Source organism: Diceros bicornis, chromosome 3 (assembly GCF_020826845.1).
Source record: "Diceros bicornis minor isolate mBicDic1 chromosome 3, mDicBic1.mat.cur, whole genome shotgun sequence".
NCBI lineage: Eukaryota > Metazoa > Chordata > Mammalia > Perissodactyla > Rhinocerotidae > Diceros > Diceros bicornis.
In genome coordinates, this window is record NC_080742.1 from 81,493,727 (window position 1) to 81,509,873 (window position 16,147).

General features: G+C 36.2%; 1 protein-coding gene across 2 annotated transcripts in view; it reads left to right on the top strand.

Moving 5' to 3' along the window:
- Positions 1-16,147, top strand: part of EXOC4 (exocyst complex component 4) — a 736,987-nt gene that overhangs the window by 181,863 nt on the left and 538,977 nt on the right. For both annotated transcript variants that reach the window (XM_058530219.1, XM_058530228.1), the window contains exon 8: positions 14,028-14,173. In XM_058530219.1, coding sequence (XP_058386202.1) covers positions 14,028-14,173 — 146 coding nt within the window. The remainder of the gene's footprint in view (positions 1-14,027; positions 14,174-16,147) is intronic.

Here is a 16,147-nt window from a genome sequence, read left to right on the forward strand (position 1 = left end):
GTGCAGTTAATTTGGTTAACCTTTTAAATTATAGGCTAACCTCAAGTGTAGTAGATAAATGAAATAGTTTAATCCCATGTTTTGAATTAACATATAACATTTCAGAAGAAATAGCATGTAATAGTCACAGGCCTATTAGAGGTTTGGAATTCTTTTTTCTGACAACAAAACTGATAAAATAGTATTACTTTTTGTTTAACCAAGCTCTTAGTAGGTATTTTTCATCAGTTTAGTGTCTTACTCAAGGAATATTTCATCACCTTTGAATAGAAGAATTTTGCTTACATTATAGCAAAATCTTTCATGTAGGTGCAAGAGTTGACAAAGTTGAGAAATGAGTAATATTAAGTTGCTCCTTCATTTATTTTATTTATTTATTTATTTATTTATTTATTTATTTATTTATGAGGAAGATCAGCCCTGAGCTAACATCCATGCTAATCCTCCTCTTTTTGCTGAGGAAGACCGGCTCTGAGCTAACATCTATTGCCAATCCTCCCCCTTTTTTTCCCCCGAAGCCCCGGTAGATAGTTGTATGTCATAGTTGCACATCCTTCTAGTTGCTGTATGTGGCACGCGGCCTCAGCATGGCCAGAGAAGTGGTGCGTCGGTGCGCGCCCAGGATCCGAACCCGGGCTGCCAGTAGCAGAGCGCGCGCACTTAACTGCTAAGCCGTGGGGCCGGCCCCAGTTGCTCCTTCATTTAGAAAGGATTTTAGTTAAGGTATTTCAGTGTGACATGAATTTGTGGTAATATAGGGAATTATTAGACAAAATGGCTTCTCATCAAGTCATGTTGGGAGTTTAACAAATAAATACAGGAAAAGCTAAATGTGCAGTAGTATATGATTAATTGCCAAATCCAGGTAATTGTCTGTGAGTCCTGTAAGAATTTAAAGGATGACTTTAGATAGGTCAGTCAGCGAAGGTTTTGTGCATGTGGTAGCAGCTGAACTGGTCCTTTAAGGAACGCTAGGATTTAGGTATGTGGGGAGATCATTCTAGATAGGGATAATATATATTGCGTATATTCACAATAGTGAGTACCTTACTGACTTTACCATATGCATAGTGCGTACAGACGAGTGTACGATGTGATGAGATAGACTGAAATCAGGTTCTGAAGAACCTTAGATGAATTTAGTTGAGATCTTCTTTGTGGTCTCCTCAAAAAAAGGAACCACTTTATTTGTTTCTGTATCCTTGTGCTTTGTATCCTCAGTGCCTTTAAGCCCCATTATCTCCCAGTCTTGACAATGTTCCCCTCAAATCCTCATGGGAATTTACTTACCACAGTTCTGGTGCACAGTAGTTACAAAAACAAATGTTAATTGAATCTGAATCTGCACTTATTATTCCTAAAGATTCCATTTTGTATGAACTATAAGCAAACATTGTTTTTTATAGGTGTGTCAGTGTTCACAGATTACAGATAACCAATATGAAGGAGTCTTTAGTAACTGAACTGCTAATTGAACATTCTGGGTCGTAGCCACTTAATTGAATAAACTGTCTCCAGAGAGCCATTTGGGTCTTTTCCAAGATGCATTAACTCTTTCAGGTCATTAGGGTAGCACTTATCTCATTGGAGCAGAAATTTAATAAATCGTATTCCTGTGCTTTGAGTAAATTAATGTACCTCAAAAAGCCTGAAGTTTCACCATGGGTGTTGTAGTTCTACTCTGAGGAGCTCATCTGTGAATGTAAAACATCAATAAGTAGCTGCCCTTTCCAGCATCTTGCTTTCAATTTAGGTAACCTGCCAGGGAGCACCTCCTTTGTTCAAGACACTGTGCTAGATGTTAACAGAGATACAGAGAAAAAGCATGGCCTGAACTAAGAGACAGGAGAGAAGGCAAATAACTACAAGATAAAATCCTTGAGAGATACAAACCGCTGTGTGGGTTTTAATGAGAGTGAGATATCATAGTCAACAGTTAAAAAAGACGGCAACCTCTCAGAAGGCAGGGACTGTGACATGTTCACACTATGCTTATTCATCTTTAGTCTCTCAGTACATATATGTATAAATATGAACAAATATATGTATGCATATACATATACACATATAATGGTAAAATATGAGTGGCAGATCAGTCAGAAACATTTTTAACAATTTTCATATGTGCTCTTTTTTCCCTGGGAGATAAATTATTAATGTCTGGTGTTGACCTAAAATGAGTATGATAAGGATGTGAAAACCAGAAAAAAAGCCAGTATCTTTTGCAGATCTACTCACTGGTTGTCTGATAGTCTCAATTTGGGTGTCAGCCTACTGCTGGGTTATTGACCTCCAAGTAGAAAAGAGGATGAGAAAGGTCTATCCTACCCATCAGCATGTGTTACACATTTATATCTATTGTGAAGATAGGGGCAGCTAGTTGTCCTCATAAGACTAAGGGTAAGTGACATGAAGAACATTGCAAAAAGATCTTTCAAAAGAAGATAGAAATAACACTTCCACGAAAAGATAAAACTTCAAAGATGTAACACCTACTTCTGCTTCCTCATGCATGAGGTTGGCATCTCCTCTGGGCATGTAGACTCTGATTAGTAACATCTGAACGGAGCACATGTAGTTTAAAATCAATCAAATTATACTTAAATCCTCTTTCTTGATGTCATTCCCCCATACTTGATAGATGGAAGAGGTAGTTACAAGCAGGGCAAAAAAAATAAATAAAAAAACAAACTCAGACATGACGAAAAACCTTGGGACTTATTCAGGGAACAGGAAATAATCCAATTTAACCAAATGGTAATTATGTAAAAACAACTAATAGAAGATAAGGCTGCAGAGGTGAATTGAGGCTGTGGAGGGTGCTGAATAACAGTGAGGAGACTGGGTTTATTTTGCAGGCACAGAGGAAGCCATTGAAGGATCTGGGCAGAATGATGACATTGAGCTCTGCGTTAGTGAGCTTCATCTGGTAACAGGTTGTGGGATAGATTGTCATAAGAAGTTTGAGCAGGATGACTAGTTGAGAGACTATTGTAATAATTTATGTGAAAGTTAAGGAGGGTCAGATTTAGAGGGATGACTGTGGGGATGAAAATATTTAGAAGGAGGAATGGACGTGAGAAGTGTAGTGTAAAATCTCTAGAATGTGGCAGGCGATTTGGAGGACAAGACTGAGAAGAATCAGAGCTAACTGCAGATTTTGATCCTGGGAGATCTGTAAAATGAAAATGGTATTAACAAAGAGAGGAGCTAAGGGGACCTTTCTCCCTTCCTTCCTTCCTTCCCTGCCTCCTTCTGAAGAGAAGTGATATAAAGAGTTTGCTTGAGCAGGCTGTTTGTGACCTCATGTCTCAGCACTCCCTTAATGTCTGTTGTGCTGTTTTCACCTCCCTACGGTGATAAGGATGTCAAAACCAGACGCTCTTGCAGGCAATGGCAGTGCATCTTCAGAGATTGGGAGAAAGTGTGATTGTAGAACGAGATTTGGGAATCATCTGAAATGCAGAAATAACTAAAATGGAAACGATCAACAGCAAGAGTAAGGATATTGAGTATTCAAATAGTTAGGATGGAAACTAGTCAAACTTATTGAAGTGAAAAAAAAACATTCCCAAAGTTTAGAGAATGAGTATTAGCAGAAGCCTGGATTTAGTGACTGAGGTCATAAAGATTGTAGGGAGGAGGGGAGGAGGAAAGAAGAAGAATGATATCAGTGTGAAGATTATGAGGGTACAGAGATAATTTTATTTATTTAATAACACTTATAAAGTGGTTGCTATGCTCCAGGCAATGTTCTAAGTGATTTATAGCATTCACTCACTTAATCCTGACAATAGTTCTGTGGGGTAGGTAATATTATTATTCTGGTTTAACAGATGAGGAAACCAAGGTTCTGAGGCACAGAGAGGTGATATCTTTCTTCTGTGGTTCCTGGGATGCGTTAAAAAAAAACAGATTTCTGAGACCCGTCCTCAGAGATAATAATAGCCTGTTAATGTGCTAAGTATTTCATATGTGTTATTTCTTTTGATTGTCATATTAATTTTATGAAGTAGGTTTGTTATTATCCTTATTTCACAGAGGAGGGAAATAAGCCTTCGCGAGATGAAGTAGTTTGCCAAGGTCACACAGCTAATAGGTGGTAGAGCTGATTTCAAGCACAGACTGTCTCCGTTTCTGTATTGCCCTCTCATTTTGCAGTTCTAAGGTGGGGCACACGAATCTCTATTTTAAAGTAGTTCTCCAGGTGATTCCTGTGTGCAGACCAATCTTTTCAGAGTTTTAGCACAAACTGAGAGGTAAGAGGTGTATATTTGTTGGGAGGAGAGAAAACATTACGGTTAGAAAGGAGAATTCAGAGGTGGAGACTCTGGAGAGAAGTATTTTTCAAAGGAGAAAGTAAGTTACAGAGTAATAGAGCAGAGGTCCTTGGAATTGAGGAGACTAAGAAAGACTGTATAATGATAAAGAGTCGTTAACATATTGTGATTAAACATGAGTCTTAGTACAGAGTAAAGCTGTAACACCAGTACCTGAAGTGTTACTTTGTAATGGTGTAAGAAAATCATGGAGCGTGCTAGTCAACTTTGATGAGAAAAAGGGAGAAAGTGATGTAAATAGGTAGAATGAACTTTACAATCAAGTGGGCAGAAAATACATTGAAGCTGATGTAAATAGGTAGAATGAACTTTAAAATAACTTTGAATGAAGTGGGCAGAGAATATGTTGAATATATTGTGCCTTTGGACATTGAGACCACTTTTGTGTCTTCCACTAGCTTGGTCTCTTTTTCCATCTTCTATTTTTCTATGAGTGAGTTAGAAATAACAAACCATCAAAATACTGTGGGGTTCGAAGTACATGGAGGAAAAACTGACAGAATTGCAAGAAGTGGAAAATTCAGTGATTCAAGTTGGAGACTCCAGTACTTTTTTCAATAATTAACAGAACAGCTACATGTAAAAGTTATGTTTACACTACACTGTAGTCTATTAAGTGTGCGATAGCATTATATCTAAGATACAATATACACACCTTAATAGAAAAATACTTTATTGCTAAAAAATGCTAACCATCATCTGAGCCTTCAGCGAGTTGTAATCTTTTTGCTGGTGGAGGGTCTTGAAAAACACAGTATCTGTGAAGCACAGTAAAATGAGGTATGCCTGTAGACAGAAAACATACAAGATCTGAACGACACTATCAAGTACCTTGATTGAAATTGACATATATGGTATACTCTACTCAGCACCATCAGACTACAGATTATTTCACATTCACATAGAATATTCTCCATGTTAGACTATATACTAGACCCTAAAGTAAGTCTCAATACATTTAAAAGGATTGAAATCACACAAAGTATGTTCTTTAGCCACAACAGAATTAAATAAACAACAGGAAGAAATTTTGGGTCTCCCCAAATATATGGAAATAACCAACTTCTAAATACACCATGGACAAAAGAAAAAAGACCTAAATCAATAGTCTTAAGTTTCTACCCTAAGAGCTAGAAAAAGGAGAAAAAGAATCAACCTAAAGCAAGCAGGGGTAGGAAATGATAATGATTAAAGTGGAAATCAATGAGATAAAAATCTGAACAACAACAACAGAAAAAAAGTAATGAAACCAAAAGTTTGTTCTTTGAAAAGATCAAAATTGGTAAATCTTTAGCTAGACTGATCAATTAAAAAAGAGAGAAATCACAAAAAATACCAAAATCAAGAATGAAAGGGGAGACATCATGACAGACCCTAAAGAAATTAAAAAGCTTATAAAGCAATATTATGAACAATTTTATGCTAACCATTTAGACAACTTAGATGAAATGGACAAATTCCTAGAAAGACACAAAATACTAAAACTGATTCAAGAAGTAGAAAATCTGAATTGTCCTATAACAAATATTAATAGTTAAAAATTTTCCTACAGATATGTAAACCGCACAAATATTCTCTCAAACATTTAAAGAAGAAATAATACCAATTCTTTGCAAATTCTTTCAGAAAATAGAAATGAAGAAACACTTTCCAACACGTCCTATGAGGCCAGGATTACTCTGACAAAAAAGTGAAAGATGTCTCAGGAAATTGTAGAGCAATATCCCTCATGAACAGACATGCAAAAATTGGGAGAAAATATTAGCAAATAGAATCCATCAACATAAAACTGTATTATGCATCATAGTTAAGTGGGATTTGTCAAAAAATCTGTTAATGTAAAACATCATATTAATAGAATAAAGAGCTAAACCCACATAATCATCTCAGTAGATACAGGAAAACACCTGATACCCATTGATGATTAAAAAACAAAAACCTTTAGCCAAGGTAGGACTAGAAAGGAACTTTCTCAACCTGATAAAAGGATCTAAGCAAAACCTGCAGCTAAAATCATAAGGGAACTTTCTGAGGCATTAGAAGTGTTCTAAATTAATTGTGGTGATGGTTACACAACTGTATTCATTTACTTACAGATGATTGAACTCTACACTACAATGGGTGAATTTTATGGTATGTAAATTATATGTCAACAAAGCTATTTTAAAAATATGATGGGATAAAATCAGATTACAAATATTCAAGGATATATGTCCTTCACAGTGTCCTTCAGAGAGCATATAGACACATTTAACAGTCCTGATGCAAGTTAATTAATTTATAAATCATGGAAATCTCATCAACATTATTTCCCCTTTCACAATTATGTATTTGAGGGTACACATGAATATGAATATTCATAAGCTTCACAAGGGAGTAGATTCCAAACTAAATTTATTGTCCCTACTAAACAGATTCTTCCTGCATTCCTGATTATTGTTCATGGAACCACAGTTTTTTAGTTCCTCAGATGTGCAATCTTTTAGCCATTTTTTGTTTCTCCTCTTCTTTCCTTCACAGAGTAACTGGTTAAATTTTGTTCATTTTTTTCTTGCGTTGACTCTCAGATGTATCCCTAATTGAACTATCTTGTTACCACTACTTCAGTTTAAACTCTTTTTTTTTTCCCTTAAACTATCTCAGTAGGTTTTCTCTTCGTGAATTAAGTACTTCCTTAATCATTAAGTGTTTCCTTAATTATTCATTTTGCCCCAAATCCCATTGCCTTCTAATCTATTATTTTATATGCTGCCAAATTAATTTACTTAAAGTGTATTTATCACCATTTTATTTACCTATTCAAAACCTTTTATTGCCTCCTCATTTTGTATTTGCCTTCAGTACCTGAGCCTGGGGTTAAAGGTCCTGAGAAGTTTGTCCATTTACCACCTTTCCAGGCTTCTCTCGAGTCGTCTTTCTCATTTTTATCTTACGTGAACTATTTGCTATTCACTAAAGATACCCTGACTTTCCCCAACACTGTTTTTTATTCTGTTCCTTCTGCCATTTTTTTTGGCTTTTTACACATTTTAAGATTATATTTATGTCTTATAGTGCCATGATCTTCAAACCTTTTCTCATTGTCCTAGTCAGGAGCAATCTGGTCCTTCTATCAATGCTCACAGCAGTTTCTTTGTCCTGATGCTGACCGCTTTCTCCGTTGCGTTGTAGTCATTCGTGTGTGTCTCCATTTCTAGATAAGCACATTGAGGGAAGCATTGATTGACTGGTTGATTAGCTTTTAATTCACTTAAAAATTATATTTACATGTAGTAACATTGGCTCGTTTTGGTATTACGGAGAGATTTTTTTTGAATCTCTTTTTTATATCCAGCACAATACCTTGCATATTTTATATATTAAATAAATATGTGTTGAAAATAAATGAAAGCTTTCTTTTGAAAGCTATTAAAACTGGATTTTCTTTGTTAAAAGCTCTTCTGTTGGGCTGGATCGGGGGAGCTAAACATGAGCTGTTTGATCGAGGCTTGCTGATCAGATGTTTGATTCAGGACCAGAAAATATATGTGTACTCTTGGAATTTTTTGGTTTGTTTTACTTTGAACACTAAAGTAAGGAACTATTCACAAGACCATACTAATAGTGGTTTTTATTATGCAATTGCCGTTGATAATGAGTGTAATTAAACAGGCAGCCATTCCATTTTCAAAATGACTGTTTATTTTTCTTTTGATTTCCTTACTGCAGAATATTTTAGTCCTTATACAATGGGGAAATGAGACTGCTATATTGAAAAAATAACTTTCTGTTTTTTCTTTGTCATTAATATTTCATTCACTAGCAACTCTGGCAGAAATCTGATCATTTTTAGTAATTTTCAATGGTGGTCCTAATTTTAAAAATACTTTTATATTGTTTCAGTCTCTCTGTTATAATATTTTCTGGACTCAAGGAGATAGTTTGAGAGGTATATTACACTGATTTTGCTCCTCCCCCTTCTCAGGATTCTCTTCTCAAATTCTGGAAATCCTGGTATCTCTGTACCTAGGCCTTGTCTCCTCCATCCAGGAAGACTAGTTCCTGCTTGGATTCTGCCCTTGCTCCGGGGGAACTGGGAGTGCTCTCTGGGAAGAAGCCAGAGGAACTCACCTGCTGTGCTTCCTTTCTTCTTTCAGGAGTCACAGCCACCAGTTTCTGATTAATTGGGTTCCTCTCAGAGGCCTTCAAATCCTTGTTTTTTTAATATGTTTTTTTCAGCTTTTATAATTATTATCAGTATGAGTTAGTCCAATGGAAGTTACTTTGCTGTGCCTGGAACACAAACTCCTGGACATCTGCATTTTAAAAGAGGAAATTGTTGAAAATTATAGTGTTTACTGTAGGCACATTCAAGATATTGCCCAAGAAAGTTTAGTCTTAGTTTATATTGGGAGCTCAAGGTGATTTTTTTCACCTTATTATTGCTACTGTCATAATTCTCAGATTCATCAGGGGGGACAAATACAGTATGGCTTTGCTGTAACTCATTGAACATTTGAAGTTTAGTAGTCAGGAGAATTGGTTTCCTAGTTGCAGAGATTGAAATCTGTGCAAACCACTACGCCTGTTATGAGACACCAGTATTCTCCAAAAACAGTATTTGTGTTATAAATGTCACTAGATGCATATTAGTATATATTCACTTATCCATTTCTTAGTGAAGAAACAAAAACCCATTCAATCTATCATAAGGAAAAAGAAGGAAAATGTATTAAAGTCTATAAAGATATATTGTGGAGCCAAAGGATAGAAAATCTAAGACCTTATCAGCAACTGGATTTGAGACCTGTACCTGTGGAAAACTTAGCTTGCAACCTTTAAATCTCTCTCTTGTGGGTCTCCTGTTTCTTTGCTCATCTAGTTCATTCTTTATTTTCTCTGTGCAGATTGGCTTTCTTTGATTTTTCATCCACAGGGTAAAAGCTGGTTGCCCCATAGAATTTACACCTCCTCACTTACATTAACCATCAGAGACTGTAACCCACTGACACGGGAAAGAGAATCTGATTGGCTAATTGCAGGGTTGGCTGTCCCCCTGGTGGAGCAGGCTCTGGCTGAGAGAGTGGAATCCCAGGATACAACCCTGGTTACCAGAGTCCATTGTGTGGCTGGGGAACAGATGAGGAGAGGATTGTATAAGCTGGGAAGTTACTGAAAGGAATCTACCACATTAAGTACCTAGAAGGTTATGGGTGTTTCAATGAGTAGTTATTTGGATAAATGGAGAAGCTGAAGAAAGGAGATGTGTTAATTCTAAGCCTGTAAATCGCACTTATTTTTAGAAAACTCTGTGTGTATAACCACAAGCAGCCACAGGCAATATGTTAAATATAAAAGATTAAATGGGAAATGAGAAATGCATTCAGAATGATGCTACCAATGTTATAGCAAGATATAAATCTCAAAATCTTACATCATGAGATTTCTGACTAGCATCTTAGTAACTGCTAATCAAATATTATAGTAGAAGAGATGCCTGACCACCCCAGTTTGTATGTTCTTTGAAGCATTTATTTCTTTGCTTCTACCAGAGAGCCATCCAACATACCAGGTACTCAAAAAATATAGCGAATCATGGTATCATTGGGATAAATAGATTTTCAGGTGCATTCCAACCATACTTCCATATTTCTTGTCTTAGGTTTTACAAATTAATACCTTTTTAAACTTAAAGTGCCCATGAACTTTGACTTTTATTTTTGAAGTCTTGATCAACAAGAAGTAGCAATTCCTGGTACTTAAAAAGAGAAAAGAAATGAATGTCTGAAATATGAAGGAATTTAGAGCCAGCAGGAACATGGGATTATCTTCTGCAGATTTTCTCTGGGCAGTATGTGTTTGATATTATGTGTAATGCCCTTTGGCCCAGAATTCCAATCTTGGGTGATTTTTCTCAGGCAAAAGACAGCCTGTATAGCTGATTTCCTTTTATAAAAATGGAAATTTGATCTCATAGATGAGTGCTTAGTATATTTATGTACAATTTGGAAGATGCAGTATGTTATCCACAATGATGTGGAATCACCAAGAAATTATATGGTTATATTGTAATACCAGGCACTTGATGTTTGTGTCAAGACTCTGTAGCGGAAGATTTAGCCTAATTCAAACAAATTTCAAGCATCTTAGAAATAGGGGCTTATTTATTCTTTGAGATATTTAAAAATGCACTTTTACCAATTTGGGTGTCAAAATAAAACTTTACCTGTTTTAAAGCAATATTTTCCAGCTGGCTGTGAATGATATTAGGAAAAAGAAAGAAACGAATAAACATCGCAAAGCTTATGATTAAAATGACAGCTCGTTTTTACTTTACTTGTATTATAGATTTTTATACTGAGGACTAATTTACAGGGCTTATTCTATTTGAAGACGATCTTCAATTTGCATATAACAACATTTACATCAAGGCTTCTTATCATATACTTAAAAATTCCGTGAGTTGCTAATTTGTTTGATTCTCTGGTATGTTGCATGGCTCTATGGTGGGAATAAAGAAATGTAATGCTTTAAGGATTATAGCGTTTAACATGGGGTGGTCAGCCATCTTTTCATTAAGTAATAACTAATAGTATCAGGCAGTTTTTGATGAATACTTACTGAATGATGTGTAAAATGGGTACTTTAGGAGCTTAGAAAAGGGGACAGCTGGCCTAGAGTGGCCTGGTAAGGAGTTGTTGAAGAGAAAAAAGTGGACCATTTTTGGAAGGGTTTGTTAGGATTTATTTAGGAGAGAGGGTAATCTAGGTTAGGTGTTCCAGAAATGAGAGGGCCCAGGCATATTCAGGGAAGAGTTAAGTACATGATTTTGATTGGAGTGTTGGGTTCATCTTGGGGAGAATAAGATATAATTGGAATAGATATTGAGGTCAGATTGTTGTAGATGGTGAGATGAATAGCTGTATTTTGATAGCAGCAACAGTGATTTAAGAAGATCACTCTGTTGATGGTATCTGGGAAGGACAGGAAGAGTAAGAGATGAAAGGCAGAAAATTAAATGAGAAAAACTACATGGTTGAGCTAAGTTGGTGCCTATCAGAATGAAGAGGAGAAGGGGTAGACTAACAGAGAGTTGAGAGTGATTAATGGGCTTGGGGACTAACTCCATTATGGATACAAGGGATAAAGGGATGTATCAAAAGATGATTCTAAAGTTTTAAATCTGGAGATCGCTGAGAATAAGCAACTATTAATAAACAGAAAGAAGACAGAAGGAATTACTGATTTTATGGGAAGATGATTTAGATTTCAGAATTTAGGGTTGATTTTTATCGATGAAATATGGGAATATGTCAAGCATGCAGTCACAGATGTGGGACTGGAGCTTTAGAGAGAAATCAGGAATAAACTACATCATGGTAAAGGAAATAACATGTGTGAAGGCTGCTTTTTGAAGTTTAGAAGCTAAAGACAAAAGGAAAATAAGATTATGGATAGAGCATGAGGACCAATGTAAGGTTTTTGTTGAGAAGGTAGAAATAGTACATGCTTATGAATAGGAACAGCCTAATAATGCTGAGAGGTAATAATTAAGAGAACTTTATTGATGTGGAGAAAAAGAATAGTGATCTTAGAATACCTGGGTTTTAAGGATGCTAGTTAGTTAGTTCCTGGTCAGTCAATATTTTATTGTACAAAGCCAGTCATTGAATTCTAGGACAGTAAGTACCTCAAAAGAATTACTTGGTTTAGTGTATCTTCATGCTGTGGTAGAAACGTATTTTTGTCATATTGATTGGTGTTAAAACCAACACTTGAGTGAAACCAGTGCATTTGTAGATTATCTTTCTATGTTATATCAATTTGAAATTCTATTCTGGTTTACTAGCCTTCTTTTGATCACAGATTCCTTCGAACTTTATTAGCCTCAGTGCCAAATCTACAAAATAATTGAGTCCCTCAGTTGAGTTGTTACTAAAGTAGAAACCAATTCAATATTCTCCCTAATTGTTGGGCAGTTTGGGTGATGTATTAACAGAGAGAGTGTTTGTTGTTATATTACTTTATCACCCTGCTGAATAACACTCCAGTGGCCTCGTAAATAAATAAAAAAACATTGACGAATCTGTTAACATGTTTTATACTACCCCAGTAAAATCTTTATTGTACAGAAAATGAAATAAATAAAGTCCATTTACTGCCGCTCATAGCCATTCTCATTGGCAGTTTTTATGCTCTTAGTGTGAGGAGAGTGTCGTGGGGAAAAGGACAGCCTCTCGAGTCACTAAACCTGGGTTGAAATCCCGGCTTCTTATTCTGTAATTATAAGACCTTAGGTTAGTTTCATTTTTTTTCCTTTATTAAGACTATTTGTTTTTTAAAGCAGTTTAAGGTTCACAGCAAAATTAAGGAAAAGGTACAGAGATTTCCCATTAATCCCTACCCCTACGTATGCATATAGGTTAGTTTCTTAATACCACTAATTCTCAGTTTCTTCATCTCTAAGATGCAGATAGTAACTCTTACTTCATGATGTTTTAAAAATGTCTGATATTTGATAGTACTCAGTAATGTGTATATACGCATAACAGAGACATATTGTCTTTAAAACTTACTTGAGATGGCATCATGTTCACAGGGTGCTTCATGAATGTTTTTTGATGATAATGCTTAATGTGGTCCTCAAATCTTTATTGAATGAATGAATATATGCATGCATGCAGGGATGAACAGTTATGGGATCCAGAGTCTCTGCAAAGCTTTTACAAATTTCAGTCATGGGTAGAATTGCTTGCCTGCACGTACTGTTCCACTTTGTTATCTTAAAGTGTTAAGTGTGGTAAGTGATGATAGAAATGAGTTGATATACTTTAGTCCCAGGTTACATATTCTTTGGAACCATGGTGATTTCTGTTCTAGATCTGCTATTTTCTTTCACAGCAGTGGGAACTTTTTAGAACACTGGTTTTAGGAATAGTGGAACAGTTGATTCTAGTCCAGGCTCCATACCCGGAGGCTCTAAAGCAGATTGATTTTATAAGCAAGACCCTCTGACTTTAGCAATCAAAAAAGCTGTTGCTTTGAGGCTCGAAAGATGAGTAGTGGCCCTAGAAATTATTTGCGGGTCAGGACCACTTAGCTTACTCTGGCCTGCCATACCTCTCGTTGGCAGGTTTGTTGGAGCGCTTGCTTATCCACTGTGCTGTTAAAGTGAGGGGTAAGAGCATGGACTGCAGGTTCAGTCCACCAGGGTTCACTTCCAACTCCTGGAACCACTCCTGAGCCTCGTTTCCTTATCTGTAATCTGAGAACTTGCTCGCTTGATAAAATGTTGTGCTTTAAGTGAGATAATACATCTAAATGGATTAGCCCTTTGCCTGCAATATAGTAAGCCCTTAGTAAATATTGTGACATTGCTGCTGATGCTGCTGTAACGTGGAATAGTGAGGATTAAATTATGACTAAAGGAGAGTATTGATTAACTCACTCAGCACAGTGCCTGGCACACAGTAGACCTTCAATAAAAATGGTCCCTTTATCCCCATGTTCAAATACTCACCACTCCCTGTTCCCTGGCTATAATGAATCTTTTCTCAGATCTACAACTAGAAGTGTGAATAGCTTAGTTAATATACTTCTGAATGTCAAAGATGAGGTTTTAGAATTAGATTTTCATGATTTTAAAATTGCTTTTCTTAGTAGCACATCACAAATGTATGTATTAAAACTGTTTATCTGATTGTACAGATGCTGTTGACTGAGTACTTGGATATGAAAAATACTCGTACGGCCTCTGAACCATCAGCTCAACTAAGTTATGCCAGCACTGGACGAGAGTTTGCTGCCTTTTTTGCAAAGAAGAAACCTCAACGGCCAAAAAATTCTCTTTTCAAGTAAGTATCTCCTTGCTGGTTAGATAGCAGGTGTCAAGAAGTGTTAGATCCGAGTAGGGTGGTTTTCTTTCTTTTTTTTTTTTTTTTTTTGTGAGGAAAATCAGCCCTGAGCTAACATCCATGCCAATCCTCCTGTTTTTGCTGAGGAAGACCGGCTCTGAGCTAACATCTATTGCCAAGCCTCCTCCTTTTTTCCCTTTTTCTTCCCAACGCCCCAGTAGATAGCTGTATATCATAGTTGCACATCCTTCTAGTTGCTGTATGTGGGACACAGCCTCAGCATGGCCGGACAAGCGGTGCGTCGGTGCGTGCCCGGGATCCGAACCCGGGCCACCAGTAGCCGAGTGCACGCACTTAACGGCTAAGCCACAGGGCCAGCCCTGGGTTGTTTTCTACTTTATTGACAGCTGTTACTTCACCCGGTTAAAGTTGATTTGAAATCATTTACAGGAAGTAAATGTATATTCAATTTTGTGTACTTTTGTTTTCTGTAAGGGGAAGTGGCTATTTTAGAATATGGTTACTAGAGTATTTAGAACTTCTAATAAAACTAGCTAGAATTTATTTTCAGGGAGTTTTATATAAAATGAAGAGAGATGAAACTCTCTAGTTGTTTCTGGGGAATTTTATATGAATTGAAAGGAAATGAAATATTTGAACCTTTAAAAACCCCAAGTGCCAAGAAACAACCTGTGTTGATAAAGTTATGCAAATCTCCCTAGCTAAGTAGTATTGGATTTTATTTGATTTAATAAAGGAACAATCTGGAAATTCTTTCTAATTACTGTCTTAGCTAACCCTACGAGGCCATGTATCCTGAGTGTTTGTCACTTGGTGACAGCTAAAGTTAATAATATTATTATTAATATTAATAGCAACAACAACAATAACAGCTATCACTGATTGAGCGCTTACTATGTACCAGGCACTGTGGGAGATGAGTTTCTCAAAATAACCTCAATTAAAAATAATTTAATTCAGGGTATACCAAATTTCGGTGGCAGGAGTAATGGCTAACAGTGAGTCCTTGCTTACTGCCATCTGAGGAGTTAAGCCATTTTCGTAGATTATCTGATTTACTCATTACAACAACCTCTTATAGGTGTGGGTTCTATTTTTAATCCTCTTTTACACATAAAAGAAAATTGAGGCACAAGAGAGATTAAGTAATTTATGTAAGTTCCCATAGCTAGCAAGTGGTAGAAGCAGGATTTAAATCTTGGCAGACGTACGTGTTCTTTTGAGGAGTTAATAGATACTTAAGAAGTTGTATCTGTAAATCTAAGCATGTAAAGTGACTACAGAAGTATCATCCCAGTATTTTGAATTCATTCTTTCTGAATAGTTGAAGCTCCAGTATCTTTTATTGATTCACTTTTGAGATTTGTTTTTTATCATGGGTTCATAGAGTTCTTAATCATTAAGGAAAGTTTCAACAATTCATTTATCTTGTGGTCTAGAGGAGAAGAGATTTACTGTGCCCACACTGGAATAAAATCCATTCTGTTTATTGAATATGTTCGTTTTTTTTTTTTTACAATTTTATTCAGAGGTTGGATGCAGTTATCAGTTAAAATGCTTTAGTCTGTGCGCAGTGTAGAACCCCAAAGGAAATAGAGTAAACCTTAGGAAAGTTATCTCACACAATAAGGATGAATATGGAGGATTCCTTAATTCACTAGTACAGTATTATCAAGGACCCAGCCCTTTCCATTCCTCTGTCTTTTTTGTTTTGTTTTTTTTATTGCAGTAACATTGGTTTATAACATTGTATAAATTTCAGATGTACATCATTATACTTCTATTTCTGCATAGATTACATCATGTTCACCACCCAAATACTAATTACAACCCATCACCACACACGTGCCGAATTATCCCTTTCGCCCTCCTCCCTCCCCCCTTCCCCTCTGGGAGCCAACAATCTCTGTCTCTAAGTGTTTGTTTATTGTTGTTATTATCTACTACTTAATG